Source organism: Globicephala melas, chromosome 12 (assembly GCF_963455315.2).
Source record: "Globicephala melas chromosome 12, mGloMel1.2, whole genome shotgun sequence".
In the NCBI taxonomy this organism is placed as follows: Eukaryota; Metazoa; Chordata; class Mammalia; order Artiodactyla; family Delphinidae; genus Globicephala; species Globicephala melas.
In genome coordinates, this window is record NC_083325.1 from 67,458,334 (window position 1) to 67,477,706 (window position 19,373).

The 19,373-nt window shown below is 42.1% G+C and overlaps 1 protein-coding gene across 1 annotated transcript in view; it reads left to right on the plus strand.

Moving 5' to 3' along the window:
• The first annotated feature begins 9,747 nt into the window (after positions 1-9,747).
• The window catches only part of LOC115854162 (ALK tyrosine kinase receptor), a 101,135-nt gene continuing 91,509 nt past the window's right edge, over positions 9,748-19,373 (plus strand). The window contains exon 1 of the mRNA XM_030858032.2: positions 9,748-9,876. Within this exon, the coding sequence (XP_030713892.2) occupies positions 9,797-9,876 (80 nt within the window). The 5' untranslated portion in view covers positions 9,748-9,796. The remainder of the gene's footprint in view (positions 9,877-19,373) is intronic.

Genomic DNA, 19,373 nt, shown 5'->3' on the forward strand with positions numbered 1-19,373 from the left:
CTTGATGCCTTTTTTAATGCAGCGTTTATTGTTTTTTTCTGATTACAGAAATGCTCTGCATTCATTGTAGAACATTAGGAAAAACTAAAGAAGAAAATTGAAATTGCCCAGTCTTACCCTCCAAAGATAACCCCTGTTACCATGTTTGTAAATTTCTTTCCAGGCAGATAAATGTAGATTTGAGCAGAGGGATAGATAGATAAAGGGTTTATACAAATTTGGTATCATACCGTATAAGCATTTTGTGCCTTCTTCATTACTTAATATTGTATTTTCCTAGATCAATATCATTCTTCATAAATATGATTTTACCCTAAATATATTCATTTTGTTCTAGTTATCAAAAGTAATGGATGTTCATTGTAAAAAATTTAGAAAAGAAAGAAAATACCAAAGAAGGAAAAAAATACCCGTAACTTCGTAACTTCACCAGCCAGGGTCCAACAAATATATAATCTTCATTGCTTTTCTTGCTGTGTTTTTGCAAAGGGGGCATGTGGATGTCCCTGGCTGGGTGTTCTGTGGCTTCAGTGTGATGCCTGAGAAAGAAAGAAAGACATGGGGTGCTGTTTCCAGAAAGGATCTCAACGTTTTAAGTCTCTTACATGGCCAGGAATCCTTATGCCTCCGTAACTGCAAGTATTTCCCAGCATATTTTATTTGCTTGTTATCAGAAATCCGCATCTGGCCTGCTTCTTGCTGAGTCGGGTTGATTTTTCATTAGGCTATTTATAGCTAGAGAGTTGGTGTTTATTTTTTCAGGGTGAATTAGAAGCTGGTGTACAAAACACTGAGTTTTGCAGTGAATCAGTACTCTCAGTTAAAATTAATAAGACCACATTGAAACCAAGGACCTCTTAAAATTACAAATTCAACCAAGGGAGAAAGGGGGGTGGTGGGAGGAATTGGGAGATTGGGATTGACATATACACACTATTGATACTATGTATAAAATAGATAACTAATGAGAACATACTGTATAGCACAGGGAACTCTACTTAATGCACTGTGGTGACCTAAATGGGAAGGAAAAAGAGGGGATATACATATATGTATAGCTGATTCATTTTGCTGTGCAGTAGAAACTAACACAACATTGTAAAGCAGTTATACTCCGATAAAAATTAATTAAAAAAAATAAAATTACAAGTTCACACCCAGAATTAACAGCCCTGTTGCATCTTAGATTGGGAAGAAGCTTTAACCTCCATTCAAAGCTTGGATGTCCTTGACGACATCCCTAATCCTGGCCATCCAGTGAGTGCTGGGTGACCCATAGTGTGGGGAATATCGAAGGAGTACCCACCCCACTGCCACAAACAAGCTCATTTCTGAGCATCTCAGTCTGTTAAAATGTGTTTTCTTCTGTTTAAGTGAAATACGCACTAGAACATCCATTCTTGGTTTTGTCTCTACTGCTAGAATACATGCAGCCCTTCAGAAATTCAAAGAAACGTAGCACCTCCCCTTCATAGCATTTCCTGTATTTGGGGGTGCTGCCTGCTAGTAGACATTATTTGATACCATTGAGTCTCTTTTGTCCAACTTCAGCCTAAATTCCATACTGATTTTTTTTTAATTGGTTCAAGAGAAACTTGTGAAGTTGCCACAAGATATGCATAGCGAACAGGGGGCATATTCTAGACATAAAATTGCAGTCATTACCTCTGGAGGAGGAAAGGGCCGTGAGAGAAATAATAGCATTAGGCCTGGCCACGAGGCTGCTCCTGCTTTGCATACAGAACTTTAATTAATAAAATGACAAACACTGGTAGCACATAATTGGAAAGTCTATTGGGCCCCACCAAGAGGGAGGGAAAAATGGCCCAGAAAGGGCAGGCTGGGGCCAGAAAATACAATTGCTGGTGGCGTGCTCCTGGCGTTGTCTCTTTTCACTTGTCTCATTTGTTGTCTGCATGTAAAAGGGTTTATTAGTCAAAAGCTGTCACTTATGATCTATATCTATTAGAATGGGTCTAGAAAGGATCAAAAATTTTATTGTTACAGGCTCCGACAAGTGTTACTTCCCACAAATATTATGTAGGATTTGTATAAGATTTCCCATATTTGTGTGAATACATTTGAGGTACACCACACACACACACACACACACACACACACACACACACATTTTTGACTATTAATTGTCTGGCAGAGGCAGAAACAAAGGTTGTAAATGGTTTAAAATGCACTATATCGGTAACTCCCCCAATATGAAGATGCTTCTATGATAAGATCTTATTAAAATATAAATTCTGATTCAGCAGGTCAAGGGTAAGGCCTGAGACCCTACATTTCTAACAAACTCCCAGTCATGCCAACACTGCTGGTCCACAGACCACACTTTGAGCAACGAGTATCTGGAAAACCTTCACAAGACACACCCAAAAGATTTATGTATTACCGTAATATGTTACATGTGTATAGCTCTATAGATACGGTAGAAGGAACATAGAACCTAGTATGGAACCCAGGTCTGCAGCATATGGGCTTAGTGACCATGCATGACATACTTAACCTTTCTAAGCCTTAGATTCCACATCTGAAAAATGGGTATGATAATATGTACAGGAAGGGATGTTGTGAGTGTAAAATGAGACAGCATGTACGAGTGCCTAGTATAGCTCTCTAGTATTCAATAAAAAGTCAGTTGATGCAGGAATAAATTGAAGACATAGAGAATGGATTTGAGGACACGGGGAGGGGAAGGGTAAGCTGGGACGAAGTGAGAGAGTGGCATGGACATATATACACTGCCAAATGTAAAATAGATAGCTAGTGGGAAGCAGCTGTATCACACGGGGAGATTAGCTCGGTGCTTTGTGACAGCCTAGAGGGGTGGGATAAGGAGGGTGGGAGGGAGACACAAGAGTGAGTGGATATGGGGATATATGTATACATATAGCTGATTGACTTTGTTATACAACAGAAACTAACACACCATTGTAAAGCAATTATACTCCAATAAAGATGTTAAAAAAAAGAAAGTCAATTAATGAAGTGCTTTATCCTGTAGGCCACCCAGATAGAAATTGGTCTCATTAAGATCAAATTCCAAGAGAGTTTTTTGCCTACTCTGGGTACCTGAACTTGACTGTCAAGATCAAACCAGGTCTACCTGATTTGAGTATCCATATATAATGACATCAAAAGGGTTGTTTAACCTAGGGCTATATAAAGAAAATGGAAGACTTCAAAAAGGACTTCAGCCTTCAATCTGTTCTGGGAATCACATATAGTTGCTCTATACACTTAGATACAAGTAATTAATAAGGGATATTCTGTAAGAATTGATATCCGTCCTCCAGTTCTATTGAAGAAATTGTTGAGGACCTTATCCTGGAGGTCCAAGATGATAGTTCTGGTCCTGTTTGCATCCTCAGATCATCCCTGCTCACCCTCAGCCCACGGATCTCTCACTCTCAAGGTCATTCTCAGGCTTTGCCCAAGGATTGTGTGGCAGCCACATGAAGACCCTCTGCTGAGGACTGTGTCCTCCCCCACTGCAGGAAAAGCACTCCTTCTATACTTTGGTGGTGGTGAGCACAGCATAAGCCATTTTTTAGCTATTTAATGATTGCCTTTTACTCAAAGTCCAAGGTGAAAATGGACCCCTCATCGAGAAGGCCAGGCTGCTTCCTGCACTAAGTAGCCCCATCTTCCCAGTGGTCTCAGCCTGGCTGCACTTTAGAATCACCTGGAGAGATTTGAAAAACGGTCAGTGCCCAGGACCTACCCAAGGCCAATTAAATCAGAATCTCTGGGGGTGGAGCCCAGATGTGAGTAGTCCTGAAAGCTCCCCAGGTGATCCTAATCTGCAAAGCATGTTGAAAACCACAGGTTTAACCATTTCATTCACTATATGTGAGCTCTACTTTCACATTCTTTCGTTCACTCAATCTTTTTTTTTTTTTTTTTTTTTTTTGCGGTACGCGGGCCTCTCACTGTTGTGGCCTCTCCCGTTGCGGAGCACAGGCTCCGTATGCACAGGCTCAGCGGCCATGGCTCACAGGCCCAGCCGCTCCGCAGCATGTGGGACCTTCCCGGACCGGGCCCGAACCCATGTCCCCCGCATCAGCAGGCGGACTCTCAACAACTGCGCCACCAGGGAAGCCCCACTCAATCTTTATAAGCACTTTTAAGGCCAGCAGGGATGGTATGGTTATTATCACAAGTTTGTCTATAAGAAAATAGAGGTTCAGAAGGGGTAAGTGGTTGGCTTAAACTCATACAGTTAATTCTTTCTGGCCTTGGAGAACAAACTCCAAGTTATCCCATTGTCAACAGGCAAGGAAACAAGGAGAGTCTGACAAGCCACCTGAGAATGAATGTTGATACAAAGAGCAGTTGCTTCTGGCATGTTCTGGAAAGGCAGTGGGACGAGTGATAGAAGCAGAGGGGCAAGGCCCTAGAGGCTGCTCTCTAGTTCCATGCTTCTCTGCAGATTTTGATGCAGTAGGGCTGGGGTCGGGCCAGAGATTCTGAATCTCTAACGAGTTCCCAGGCAACATGGATGACACCAGCCTGAAGAGCCCTCCTTGAGTAGCAAAGCACTGACTGACTCTTAGAAGCAGAATCTGGAATCACTGGCTTTAAGTACAGGTGAGAAATGGTTAAGTGAAAGGCTTTAGGTTCTGCACTGCCTGTATCTTGAGAAAGAACAGCATCTGCCTGGCTACCTCACATCTTACCAGACACTCAGTGGATGAAAAACATAAATGGCCAAAAAGCATGCTTTGCTAGCTGCTCACTGACTGCCAGCAGGCAATCTTATTCCAAACCATTTGCATCCATTTCCAGAACTAGACTTTGCTGAAACTCAGACAGTGCACAGCTCGGCTTGAGCTCGGCTATAGGTACCTGTTTCCTAAATAAGTGGTAATATTGTAAGATGAAAGTTAATTTTTAATTCTTCTATTTATTCATAGCACTAAACTGGATTAAGCGGCCATCTTGACCCAAATCCTGACTATCTTATGTCAAGTGTCTTGACTTGACTGTCTTATGTCCTCACTGTCAAGTGGCTCTGATTACTTTCCCTTTTGCTGTACTCAGCACAATTGCAGTTACTCATTTAAATTCAGACTTCCTGACTAGACGATAAGCTCCTTGAGGGCAGGGAAGATACGCATAATGTACAGCACAGAGTAGGTATGCAATAAGTATTTGTTGAATGAATGGATGGTCATCTCTCTCAAGGACTGATACCCAGAGGGAGCCCGGTAGACCTCTTAAGGAGCTAAGGATGCCATCCTAGGCACCATCCCTTGGCAGCCAGCCCAGTTCTCTCTTGCCCAGGCTTATTGTCATAAAATACAGCGCAGGAAGATGGAGAAACTCAGCAGTCACTGGTCTATGGCCCCGTGTCTATTGTATAAGACAGGACTATATCTCACCGACATGCTCATGCCACTAGCAGAATCTACTTCAAATGTAGTTTCCTAAGAGCAACTGAGAACTATACAGTTTGCCTACAGCCAGTTGGCTGTGAAGTGGGTAGACCCTTCCCCCTTTCCGGGAACCTGACCCCTGGAATGCAGGCAAATGCTAAGGAGCTTCACAGGATGCAGAGCTGGTTTCTGTCCCTGAGAGGGGGAACCTGGTAAAGAGGAGGGTCTTCTTGTGTATGTATACATTTTTATTCCTTCTTACATTGATCGGCTCCTACCATGTGCCTACACTTGACAACTACTGTGAATTCAAGATGAATAAGACAGTCTCTGCCTTGAAGCAACTTGTGGCCCAAGGGGGATGAGGGTAGGAGGGAAGACAAGGCAGCAGAGCTACACCCCGTGATGGTCCCACCAGCCTCCGTTATAAGAGTTCAGACAAGGGGGATGTCATTTCTAAGACAGGTTAGAAGAAATGGCTCCATGAACAACAAAAAAAAAAAGATTTATTTTTTAAGTGGCAAGAAGGAAAGAGGAGGTAGAAGAAATGGAAGGATCAAAAGCACAGAAGCAGAAAAACGTGGCAGGTGCAAATCTGGCATGTAGACCTGTGGGGGGAATCTAGGAACCCACACTCCTTTAGCCCCAACCTGTGGACTCCTGGGTGAAAACTCTGGCAGTTCCCACGACTTATCTGGTCACTCTAAGGTAATACACACCTAAAGTCTCTTCAAAACCCAAAACACATGCGTATTGAGAAATCAAAATTCCCATCCCGTCAAAACTTCTGTCTTGCTTAAAGTCAGGGCTTCTTCCTTTCCCCTCCGCCTACCACTCTCGGCCTTGTTGCAGATTAAAAGCCTGGAATCTGGGAGACGGTGATCATTGGCCTCTTTCTTCTTCATCCAACTCTCCTCCTCTTCTTGCTAACTTCTGACCCTTCAAGATCTTAAGTGCAGGGAAAGAGAAGAGGTAAGGAGAATAGGGAAGCTCTTACTTGGCCCAGACTGTTATAGTGACCTGCGTTGGTATTCTCCAGATGTGACAGGTATTTAAGGCTTACTATTTCTCACAGGGGGCACTTTTGCGGTTTGTTTGGAGGTCTGCCTTTCTCCCCAGTCCCTCCACTATGGCTGGGAATCTTTTGCCTTGACTAGGGCATATGTGTCTCCCATCCAGTTGGTCACTTACTGCTTACTCTGCCTTTGGGCATCTCAGGATATCTGCAGCTTCCTTCTGCTGAGTTCTATTTACCCCTCCAAGCAGCCCTTGCAGGCAAGATCTAAAATGACTGACATGGGCTCCTTTGTACACGGCCCCCTCTAGTGTAGTTTATGTGCAGCCCTCATGCATTTTTTTTGCCCCAGCAAACTCTGGGAGCGCAGGCCACCCAAAATTGTCACTTCTCCCTTGTTCTGCCATCAAAGCAGCTAACCACCCTCTTGTTCATACTTTAGATTTTCCAGGTGAGAGATTGACACTAATCCGCTGTGCTCCCAAATTGCAGGGGGTAAATATTGAGTACTTGTTATGGTAGCACTAAAACCACTCTCTCCTGAGTTGGGATGAAAAGGGAGCCTTCTTCACAGGAAGGTGAAGTGAGGTGAAACTCATGATACACCAGAAGCACCTTCCCAAGACTCTCTCTTAGGAGTCAACCACCAACTTTTTTATATCCAAAGTCTGGTTGAGGGATTAAGAAGTGTGTACCCTATTTTCATCCACATCTCTTGAAAGCCCTGTATCTCGCTATGCTGTCAGACTTCCCATTGAAATGTAATATCTATTGCCTCAGGGCTTGAGCCAAAATTCCTTTTTAATATTTTGTTGCACTATGTATTATCTCATCTAATTGGCCCTATAACCTTGTAAGGTAGATAAAACAATTCCCTTCTTAGAGAATAGAGAACTGAGCTTCAAATTGACCAAAGTGGCAAGAACAAGTTTTGAATCCAGATCTCTCAGACTCTAGAGCTCTTAGACCATCCTAGGAGGATACATGTGGCTCAGCAAAAGTACTTGATAGATATCCATTGAATGATTGGAAAGTTGATTTGTCTAGATTATAGAGGAATGTGAATGGCTTGATATTAATTGATAGGGAGTGAGAAACCATTGCAGAGTCACAGATGGCAGTGATAAACAGGAAAATGTGACAGAGATATACTGAAGAATTTAGAAGGGAGAAAGAATGGATAGGGAGAGGCACTTTTGGAGGCTATGGAAAGAGTACAAAGAGAAAGTTATAGAGGACGTGGTGAATGTTACTTTAGAGTCATGAGGGTAGAAGCCAGATTGAAGGAATTTAAAGAGAGAATGGGCAACAAGGAAATAAAGGCAGTGGTTACGTACCAGTTATCCAAAATGTTAACATCTGAATGAAGGTACAGAAATAGGTTGCAAGCCACAGGAGCTATCAGGATCAAATAAAAAATATTTTTCCAGGATACGTGAAACCTGATCTTGTTTGTAAATAGAGGAGCCAGAAAGTAGAGAGACTCTGAAGGTACTGAAGAAAGGAAGAGCTGTTATTGAGAGCAAGGACGAGGGTAGCAGGGTGGAAAGAGAAGGGGTTAGAAGAAAGTGAAGGACACATCTTCCTATAAGACAGGGAAGGAAGAGAGAAGGTAGGTAAATAGATAATTATGCTGTGGGGAAAAAAAAGAGGTTGAAGGAGATTGCACCTGGTACAGTAAATCTTTATCAGTAAAGTAGGAATCAAAATAATGGATCGGGAATTGGGGACCAAGAGGTGACAGCATCAGTTATTGAGGAAGAGTTTGCAACACCCACTGTGCTATGTGTGTTAAGAAATCAACTGTGGAAATCACCAGTGGATGAATAAGTACCATGAACATGAACCATCCAGGACATTAAGGTTCAACAGTCCAAATCAGCAATATTCTGTGGCCAGGGAGCAAAAGGAGAAAAAGCATGTAGCAAGCATTGCCCCAAGCTGGTCGCTGCAGGATAATGAGCTGAGGGCTGAGAGGGTTTAGTTAGCAAGAGTAGGATTAAAATTTCCAGTCATGGCATCCAGACTGCTCAAGAAAGCCAAGTGGGACCAGTGAAAAAATTTAACAGATTTGTGAGATTATCCTAGGACATGCAGTGGAGACAAGTATTTGCTACACTGGATTTGGGAAAATGGGAAAGGTATAAGCGAAGAGGTTATATGGTTATATAGACCAGGCTTACCAGGCTCAGGGGTGGCCTTCTTAGTGAAGGGTTGATATGCAACAGAGCCGGGAGTCTTCTGCTTCAGTGCCTCATGGTACGTAACCTCTTCGATCAGATTGTGAGTCAACCATGAGTTTAGAGTCTAGGAGAAAAGCAGTAGTTGTTTACAGAGAGGCATGTTTTCAAACAATGAGAATCAGAGAAAAGGAGGGATCATAGCTGATGAAAACTCCAGGTTGCCATAGGACATAATTTATCTTCCTTTCTATAATAGCCATTTTTATTACAGGATCTGAACAGGAATATTTAGGACAATGATATGCTGTAGTTGTCCTAAGTTTTAAATGTTGTTTATAGATTGTCTATCAAACGTACAACCTCTATTATTTTAAACACAAAGACCAGAGACCTTGTTTGTAGTATATAGTGCCTCTGGGCATGACTGTACTTAAACTTTCTGAGATAGATTAGTTACAGTTCCCTTTCACATGTCTTAGGGTACAATGCCATAGAAACCTATAATAAAGACACAATGAAAACATATAATTATATCTTGCTTTAGGCAAAGTGTGCACCCTCATTCTGAAAGATACCACGTTAAAAGATCTTTATAGGTAGATTCTTATCTCACTTTTGCCCACCAGTGACCACAGGTATCAAGTCATAGGGTCTCCAGTTAGCTAAGACATGACATGGTACCATTCAAATAAGATTATGACACTCTTTGGGGAAGGAATAAAAATCAATGATTCCTAAATCACTAAAAGAAATTGAATCACAAAATCACTTGCCCAAGGTCACAAAGTGAATTGGGGCCACAGACAATAATCTTTGGGTCCTGTTTAGGAAGTTCATTTAATACCTTGTTGATCTCGATATACCCTTAGAGGCAGAATCTTGTGAAGTTTAAGATGATGACATCAAACTGAACAAAGTTCCAAAATTGCCCATCAGTTTCCCCCTCTCACCTCCTTGAACCTTGGTGAAAGCCACTTTGGGAGACCGCGAGTGAGATCAGGCTGTGAGTGACCAGCTCTCCTCACGGGGAAGACCCTGGCTGAGTCTCCAGCCAAATCCTTGAGAATTCCAGGAAGGTAAGTAACACCTAGTCCTTCTGGCTCTTCTCTCCCTTGCAGCTCCGAATGTCCTGGCTCATCCGTGGAGTGTTGCAGGGAAATGTCTCCTTGGTGCTGGTGGAGAACAAAACCGGGAAGGAACAAAGCAGAATGATCTGGCATGTTGCCACCACGGAAGGCTTGAGCCTGTGGCAGTGGACGGCGCTGCCTCTCCTTGATGTGGCCGACAGGTGGGCCTTTACCCAGCCCCATCAATCCCTTTTCCTGTATCAGCCAAAATGCAGAGGGGCCCTTGTCTTCCCTCCCCCTATTCCTTCTACCCAAGACACACATCCAGATACGCACAGACACGTGCACACACAAATGTGCACACACATTCTTCCTGCAGACTTACAGGAAGCACTGAGTTTCTCTGAGGGGTTTCCATGCTAATGAGATGAGTATCTCTCACACCTCTGGCCTGGCCTGATTGGCTGCCTCCAGTATCTGTAGGAAAAAGTAGAACCGAACAACTCATATGACCCCCAAAGAATAATCAGGCTTTATGTGTATATGGCATTTGCTCTTAATTAATGGATTTTGCCTTACTTTTCCATCTGACGTTCTATTTATTCCTTATTAACAATAAGAAAACCTGTGACATAGGTAGGACAGACCTTATGGAGCCTCATTCCTGCCCTTTTACAGGGTTCTCCTTCACTGAGAACCAAAGAGGTGAAGCAACAGCAAGTCGGCATTGGAGTGAGGACTGGTGCTCTGGCCAATCCCAGTCCGTGCTCTGTGGAGCCTGGTCCCCAAAGCAGGTGGATGAGAAATTCTTCAGTAAACAGGGGAGTGCTTCTACCAAAGGCCCTGATTCCTAGTTAGATTCTAGGACTAATGCCCTTTGTAACCTTGAACTTCTCTGGACCTCAGTTTCCTCATCTTTAAACTGAGAGGGTTGGACTAGAGGATCATTAACTCCGCGTGGCTCAGAAATGGAGCAGTAACTTCTCTGCTCAGCTGCCACTTGTCTCCTCAGGATGGCACCAGTCTGCCACCTGCAGTCGGCCTGGAGCCAGCAGTGCCTGACCAGCACAGTTGCTAATATGATGCTCCACTGTGTCACACTGAACTCTCACAGTTGGTGCTGGTCTGTTCCGGACCAAAAAGTGACGGGGAGGGAGGGACTCATTTATATAAATGGGACAGAAAACTGGATCTGGAAGGGCTCTTTAAGCCATCTTTACTAGGCTAAATGTCAAAGCCTACGATCCAGGGCAGCCTCTGCTTTTGACTCCCCAGTACATTCAAGTTGCTGTTCTAGTGGATCCTTCGAAAAATGAGGGCAAAGAGCTTAAGACAAAGTGGAGGGTGATGCCCGTTGACACACAGCTTTGTAAATATATAGCTGGGTCCCAAACTCTTCACCCAGATTTCAGAGTCTGCTATTTCCAAGAGCTCATAACTCAAGCTGTGCTGTCATACGAAGCTGCCATCAACCTCTAAGCAGCAGCTTCCCGCTCCTTCAGACGTGTGTGGGTTAAAGATCAAAGCACTTGGACATCCCAGGGCTCACTGCTGCCCCCAGGACAAATGGATTTAATTAAAACAGAGGAAGGGGCAGTGTGGGCGCCCTCACCAAAGACTAGTCTTTTGTCCTTCGGGATTGCAGGGGCTCGTGTGCAGGGCATGGGGAACAGGTGGGTAATGCCAGAGTCCTCCCTCCTGGGAAATGCTAAATTAATTCAGATGAATCAAAAGGTTTTTTTCTCCTCGATCCAGCAAGTCCTCTCTCTTTCATAGCCACTCCAGGGGATTTAAGGCAAGTAAGATGTTGACTCTGTTCACTCCCGTCGGCTAGAGTTTTGTTTGAAGGAGACTTTGTTCTTAGCCTCCCTCCTTCCTGTTAAAGGCTGTTTACCAGACTGACATTTCCAATACTGATATTGAGACCAAACCGTCCTGTGGGGATTCAGACAAAGGCCAGCTTGGTTGAATGATGCCTCGTGACCTAATAAATGTGCAATTACACAAGTGGCCCCATTCACCGGGCGCCTGCCCACCACTGACATGCTCTGATGTGGGATGCTGCCCTCCCCACTCCCTGGAACTAGAGATGATATAGGAGGCATCAAGACCCAGAGGCAAATGGAACTGGAAGAGAATGAGGCAGAGCAGCTTTCACTCGCTGAAATCCAGCTAGGCTGTAGATGTGACTGCCCCATAAAACCAAAGCAGACCTGTGGATGACAGAGCACAGGCTTTAGAGTCAGAGAGTCCCAAGTTTAAACACTGGCTCAGCCACTAACTAGTGTGACCTCGGCCAATTACTGAACCTCTCTGGGCCTTGGCACCTACATCTGTAAAATGAGTATAACATCAGTACAATTTTACAGGATTATTACAAAACTAACTAAAGTAACTGTCAAAAGCATCTATGTGTAGTACATGTCAGTGAAGTTTATTTCCCACACCCTGCATCATCATCCCTTAGTTTTGTGGCCTCAGATAATTTACTGAATACGTGGTACAAATCACAACCGCTGATCTTCCAAGTCAAGTCATATGCTATTATTTTTTAAATGTATTTATTTTATTTATTTATTTTTGGCTGCATTGGGTCTTCTTTGCGGTGCAGGGGCTTATTGCAGTGGCTTCTGTTGTTGCGGAGCACAGGCTCTAGATGTGCGGGCTTCAGTAGTTGTGGCATGCAGGCTCAGTAGTTGTGGCTCACGGGCTTAGTTGCTCCGTGGCTTGTGGGATCTTCCAGGACCAGGGATTGAACCCATGTCCCCTGCATCAGCAGGCAGATTCTTAACCACTGCACCACCAGGGAAGTCCCAAGCCATATTCTATTAAACAAAGATAATAAAGTCTATCTCTTAGGCTTGGAGAAGTAAAGTGCTTGGTGAACTGCCTGGCTCACAGTAAATGCTTAGTCAGTAGTAACTACTAACAATAACTATGATATTATAATAATAATAATAATAATAATATCTCCCCATCTAATGCCTCAGAAAAGGCTAAGATGGACAGTTTAGCAATAATAACCAGTCATGCAACCCTAAGATGGGGGTACGTGTTCATGTGAATTTGTGGTCGTCAGTGCTCTGTAGACTTCTTATAAAGGGGAAGCACATACTCCCTCTTACTTTCAGGGAGAGTGAGCTATAGCTGCCCAGATTGCCAGAAAATGAAAATGGGAGGATGGAGAAGGTAGAGGAAGAAAATAAATAAGGGAAAGAGACAAAGAAAATGGATAAAAGGCAAAAACCAACTCCCTTCCTCCCGACCCTGAGATAGACATTGGCACCTTACCATCTGCCCACATGCCATGAAGTGTCATTAGGCAGGTCCTGGCTTCAGCTATTCAGCACCTGCCTCTTGGACAGCTCTCCAGCCATGGACCTTGAGAGGGCAAGGACTTCATTCCCTATGTTGTCCCAAATCACCTCTGCTCCCAGGTTCCCCAACCTCCAGACATTACAAAGTTTTAAAAGCAACTTTATTAGGGCTTATGGATTAGCCCTAAAGAGCTCCCAGGCTCTAGAAACTCGTCATAGCCCCCAGACATTACATGAAACTAGCCTCCACCTAGATATGGCAGTGACCTCCTGTCTTGTCTCCTTGCCTCCATTTTTTATCCCCACCCAATCCAGTCTACACAAGGAAGCTGGAATAAACTTTCTGAAATGTAAATCTAATTATTTCTCATTTTTTACATCCTTCCATGGCTTCTGTGGTTTTTAGAGTGCCTTTCAGTTTCCTTTAAAGAGACCTTCATTTAGGCCCACATGTGCTCTATCCAACCATAACCTCACCAGCCCCTTTTTATACACTCTTCTATTACTCTACCTGGTAACCTCACTAAACTTCTTTCAACTCAGTTGCATCATGATAAGTTCTTACTTCCAGGCTTTTGCACCTGCCATTCTCTCCACACGCAATGTTATTCTACCTTCCATCTCCCTGATTACTACCCTTCCTTAACTTTTTAAAGAAGTGTCCCCAGACCCCTAGACTGTATAGTATACATACAATACAGTCTCATGACCATTGAAACACCCTTATAATGACTTATCACTCTTTGCTGTCTGTTTTTTTATTATCTAAATATACACGCCAACAAGGCAGGAATCAGGCCTCTCTTATATTGCGGTTTCCTGATTGTGTAGTACCATACCTAACACATATGCCCAATAAATGCATGTTGACACAATAAAGTATTGAGGGAAATTGCATGTATTTTCAAATTCCAGCTGAATTAACTGAGAATTTCACTTACTGGAATCCATCTAATATTCTTCCTCTCTTCAAACTACGTCTAACAAAACAGATAGAATCACATTTTAAGAAATACTACTATACAGTGTTCTGTATATCAGAACAATACCTGTGTCCCATCAGATGAACCCAAACAGCATTTGTTACTCTTGTGACAGGGAGTTCTCTTTAGACATTTGCCTGGTACCTGCACTCTCTTTGTCTCTGGGCACTGTCCTGCCACAATCACTTTGTAAGAAAGACTTTGATCTTAATTGTGTGCCCTGGTCCTTGTGAGTAGGGAGACCCAGAACTGGGCACTTGAGAGTAAAGAGCTGTATTCAGATTGCTCCCACCTCACAGTAGTCCTTCTGTCAAGACTCAGAGAATGTGCCATAGGTGTATACGGGCCGCTGACAGGGAGGCATTGATCCATGGAAGGATATTTCTTCTGTCCGCTTACAAACGGGCAAAGTGATAGAAACAATGCCATAGTCTGTCTTCATCATGAAGTGATAGGAACTTTACAACCTACTATAAATAGTAGCAAGAAAAAGCTCCAAAAGCCATGCCCAAGATGCTTTGAGCAGTGGCAATGTCCCTGGAGTAGAGACATGTGCTCTCAAGGTAATTTTTTTTCTATTTTTTTAACCTTTCTTTTTTTTAAAATTTAATTTTATTTACTTTTTTATACAGCAGGTTCTTATTACTCATCCATTTTATACACATCAGTGTGTACATGTCAATCCCAATCTCCCAATTCATCCCACCCCCCCCACCCCCCGCTGCTTTCCCCCCTTGGTGTCCATATGTTTGTTCTCTACATCTGTGTCTCTATTTCTGCCCTGGAAACCGGTTCATCTGTACCATTTTTCTAGGTTCCACATATATGTGTTAATATACGATATTTGTTTTTCTCTTTCTGACTTACTTCACTCTGTATGACAGTCTCTAGATCCATCCACGTCTCTACAAATGACCCAATTTCGTTCCTTGTATGGCTGAGTAATATTCCATTGTATATATGTGCCACATCTTCTTTATCCAGGCGTCTGTCAATGGGCATTTAGGTTGCTTCCATGACTTGGCTATCGTAAATAGTGCTGCAATGAACATTGGGGTGCATATGTCTTTTTTTTTTTTTTTTTTTTTGTGGTACGCGGGCCTCTCACTGTTGTGGCCTCTCCCATTGCTGAGCACAGGCTCCGGACGCGCAGGCTCAGCGGCCATGGCTCATGGGCCCAGGCGCTCCGCGGCATGTGGGATCTTCCCGGACCGGGGCACAAACCCGTGTTCCCTGCATCGGCAGGCAGACTCTCAACCACTGCGCCACCAGGGAAGCCCTGCATGTGTCTTTCTGAATTATGGTTCTCTCTTGGTATATGCCCACTAGTGGGATTGCTGGGCTGTATGGTAGTTCTATTTTTAGTTTTTTAAGGAACCTCCATACTGTTCTCCATAGTAGCTGTATCAATTTACATTCCCGCCAACAGTGCAAGAGGGTTCCCTTTTCTCCACACCCTCACCAGCGTTTGTTGTTTGTAGATTTTCTGATGATGCCCATTCTAACTGGTGTGAGGTGATACCTCACTGTAGTTTTGATTTGCATTTCCCTAATAATTAGTGATGGTGAGCAGCTTTTCATGTGCTTCTTGGCCATCTGTATGTCTTCTTTGGAGAAATGTCTATTTAGGTCTTCTGCCCATTTTTGGATTGGGTTGTTTGTTTTTTTAATATTGAGCTGCATGAACTGTTTATATATTTTGGAGATTAAGCCTTTGTCCGTTGATTCGTTTGCAAATATTTTCTCCCAATCTGAGGGTTGTCTTTTCATCTTGTTTATGGTTTCCTTTGCTGTGCAACATTAGGTCCCATTTGTTTATTTTTGTTTTTATTTCCATTACTCTAGGAGGTGGATCAAAAAAGATCTTGCAGTGATTTATGTCAAAGAGTTTTCTTCCTATGTTTTCCTCTAAGAGTTTTATAGTGTCCCATCTTACATTTAGGTCTCTAATCCATTTCGAGTTTATTTTTGTGTATGGTGTTAGGGAGTGTTCTAATTTCATTCTTTTACATGTAGCTGTCCAGCACGACTTATTGAAGAGACTGTCTTTTCTCCATTGTATATCCTTGCCTCCTTTGCCATAGCCTAGTTGACCATAGGTGCATGGATTTATCCCTGGACTTTCTATCTTGTTCCATTGATCTATATTTCTGTTTTTGTGCCAGTATCGTGTTGTCTTGATGACTGTAGCTTTGTAGTATAGTCTGAAGTCAGGGAGACTGATTCCTCCAGCTCTGTTTTTTTCCCTCAAGACTGCTTTGGCTATTCGGGGTCTTTTGTGTCTCCATACAAATTTTAAGATTTTTTGTTCTAGTTCTGTAAAAAATGCCACTGGTAATTTGATAGGGATTGCATTGAATCTGTAGATTGCTTTGGATAGTATAGTCATTTTCACAATACTGATTCTTCCAATCCAAGAACATGGTATATCTCTCCATCCGTTGGTATCATCTTTAATTTCTTTCATCAGTGTCCTATAGTTTTCTGCATACAGGTCTTTTGTCTCCCTAGGTAGGTTTATTCCTAGATATTTTATTCTTTTTGTTGCAACGATAAATGGGAGTGTTTCCTTAATTTCTCTTTCAGATTTTTCATCATTAGTATATAGGCATGCAAGAGATTTCTGTGCATTAATTTTTTATCCTGCAACTTTCCAAATTCAGTGATTAGCTCTAGTAGTTTTCTGGGGGCATCTTTAGGATTCTCTATGTATAATATCATGTCATCTGCAAACAGTGACAGTTTTACTTCTTCTTTTCCAAATTGTATTCCTTTTATGTCTTTTTCTTCTCTGATTGCTGTGGCTAGGACTTCCAAAACTATGTTGAATAAAAGTGGTGAGAGTGGACATCCTTGTCTTGTTCCTGATCTTGGTGGAAATGGTTTCAGTTTTTCACCATTGAGAATGATGTTTGCTGTGGGTTTGTCATATATGGCCTTTATTATGTTGAGGTAGAGTCCCTCTATGCCCACTTTCTGGAAAGTTTTTTATCATAAATGGATGTTGGATTCTGTCAAAAGCTTTTTCTGCATCTATTGAGATGATCATATGGTTTTTATTCATCGATTTGTTAATATGGTGTATCACATTGATTGATTTGCATACATTGAAGAATCCTTGCATCCCTGGGATAAACCCCACTTGATCATGGTGTATGATCCTTCTAATATGTTGTTGGATTCTGTTTGCTAGTGTTTTGTTGAGGATTCTTGCATCTATATTCATTAGTGATATTGGTCCGTAATTTTCTTTTTTTGTAGTATCTTTGTCTGGCTTTGGTATCAGGGCGATGGTGGCCTCATAGAATGAGTTTGGGAGTGTTCCTCCTCTGAAATTTTTTGGAAGCGTTTCAGAAGGATGGGTGTTAGTTCTTCTCTAAACGTTTGATAGAATTCACCTGTGAAGTCATCTGGTCCTGGACTTTTGTTTGTTGGAACATTTTTAATCACAGTTTCAATTTCATTCCTTGTGATTGGTCTGTTCATATTTTCTATTTCTTCCTGGTTCAGTCTTGGAAGGTTATACCTTTCTAAGAATTTGCCCATTTCTTCCAGGTTGTCCATTTTATTGGCATAGAGTTGCTTGTAGTAGTCTCTTAGGATGCTTTGTATTTCTGTTGGTGTCTGTTGTAACTTCGTTTTCATTTCTAATTTTATTGACTTGAGTCCTCTCTCTTTTTTTGATGAGTCTGACTAATGGTTTATCAATTTTGTTTATCTTCTCAAAGAACCAGCTTTAGTTTTATTGATCTTTGCTATAGTTTTCTTTGTTTCTATTTCATTTATTTCTGCTCTGATCTTTATGATTTCTTTCCTTCTGCTAACTTTGGGTTTTCTTTGTTCTTTTTTCTCTAGTTCCTTTAGGTGTAAGGTTAGATTCTTTATTTGAGATTTTTCTTGTTTCTTAAGGTAGGCTTCTATAGCTATAAACTTCCCTCTTAGAACTGCTTTTCCTGCATCCCATAGATTTTGCATTGTCATGTTTTCATTGTCATTTGTCTCTAGGTATTTTTTGATTTCCTCTTTGATTTCTTCAGTGATCTCTTGGTTATTTAGTAACATATTGTTTAGCCTCCATGTGTTTGTGTTTTTTACATTTTTTCCCCTGTAATTGATTTCTAATCTTATAGCATTGTGGTCAGAAAAGATGCTTGATATGATTTCAGTTTTCTTAAATTTACTGAGGCTTGTTTTGTGACCCAAGATGGGATCTATCCTGGAGAATGTTCCGTGCGCACTTGAGAAGAAAGTGTAATCTGCTGTTTTTGGATGGAATGTTCTATAAATATCAATTAAATCTATCTGGTCTATTGTGTCATTTAAAGCTTGTGTTTCCTTATTAATTTTCTGTTTGGATGATCTGTCCATTGGTGTTAAGTGAGGTGTTAAAGTCCCCTACTATTATTGTGTTACTGTCAATTTCCTCTTTTATAGCTGTTAGCAGTTGCCTTATGTATTGGGGTGCTCCTACGTTGGGTGCATATGTATTTATATTTGTTATATCTTCTTCTTGGATTGATCCCTTGATCATTATGTAGTGTCCTTCCTTATTTCTTGTAATATTCTTTATTTTAAAGTCTATTTTATCTGCTATGAGTATTGCTACTCCAGCTTTCTTTTGATTTCCACTTGCATGGAATATCTTTTTCCATCCCCTCACTTTCAGTCTGTATGTGTCCCTAGGTCTGAAGTGGGTCTCTTGTAGACAGCATATATATGGGTCTTGTTTTTATATCCATTCAGTGAGCCTGTGTCTTTTGGTTGGAGCATTTAATCCATTCGCGTTTTAGGTAATTATCGATATGTATGTTCCTATTACCATTTTCTTAATTGTTTTGGGATTTTGTTTTGCTTTGTTTTGTTTTTGCGGTATGCAGGCCTCTCACTGTCGCAGCCTCTTCCATTGCGGAGCACAGGCTCCGGACGCGCAGGCTCAGTGGCCATGGCTCATGGGCCCAGCCACTCCGCGGCATGTGGGATCTTTCCAGACGGGGCACGAACCTGTGTCCCCTGCATCAGCAGGCGGACTCTCAACCACTGCACCACCAGGGAAGCCCTGGGTTTGTTTTTGTAGGTCTTTTTCTTCTCTTGTGTTTCCCACTTTGAAAAGTTCTTTTAGCATTTGTTGTAGAGCTGGTTTTGTGGTGCTGAATTCTCTTGGCTTTTGCTTGTCGGTAAAGCATTTGATTTCTCCATCGAATGTGAATGAGATCCTTGCTGGGTAGAGTAATCTTGGTTGTAGGTTCTTCCCTTTCATCACTTTAAGTATATCATGCCACTCCCTTCTGGCTTGTAGAGTTTCTGCTGAGAAATCAGCTCTGTTAACCTTTTGGGAGTTTCCTTGTATGTTATTTGTCATTTTTCCCTTGCTGCTTTCAATAATTTTTCTTTGCCTTTAATTTTTGCCAATTTGATTAC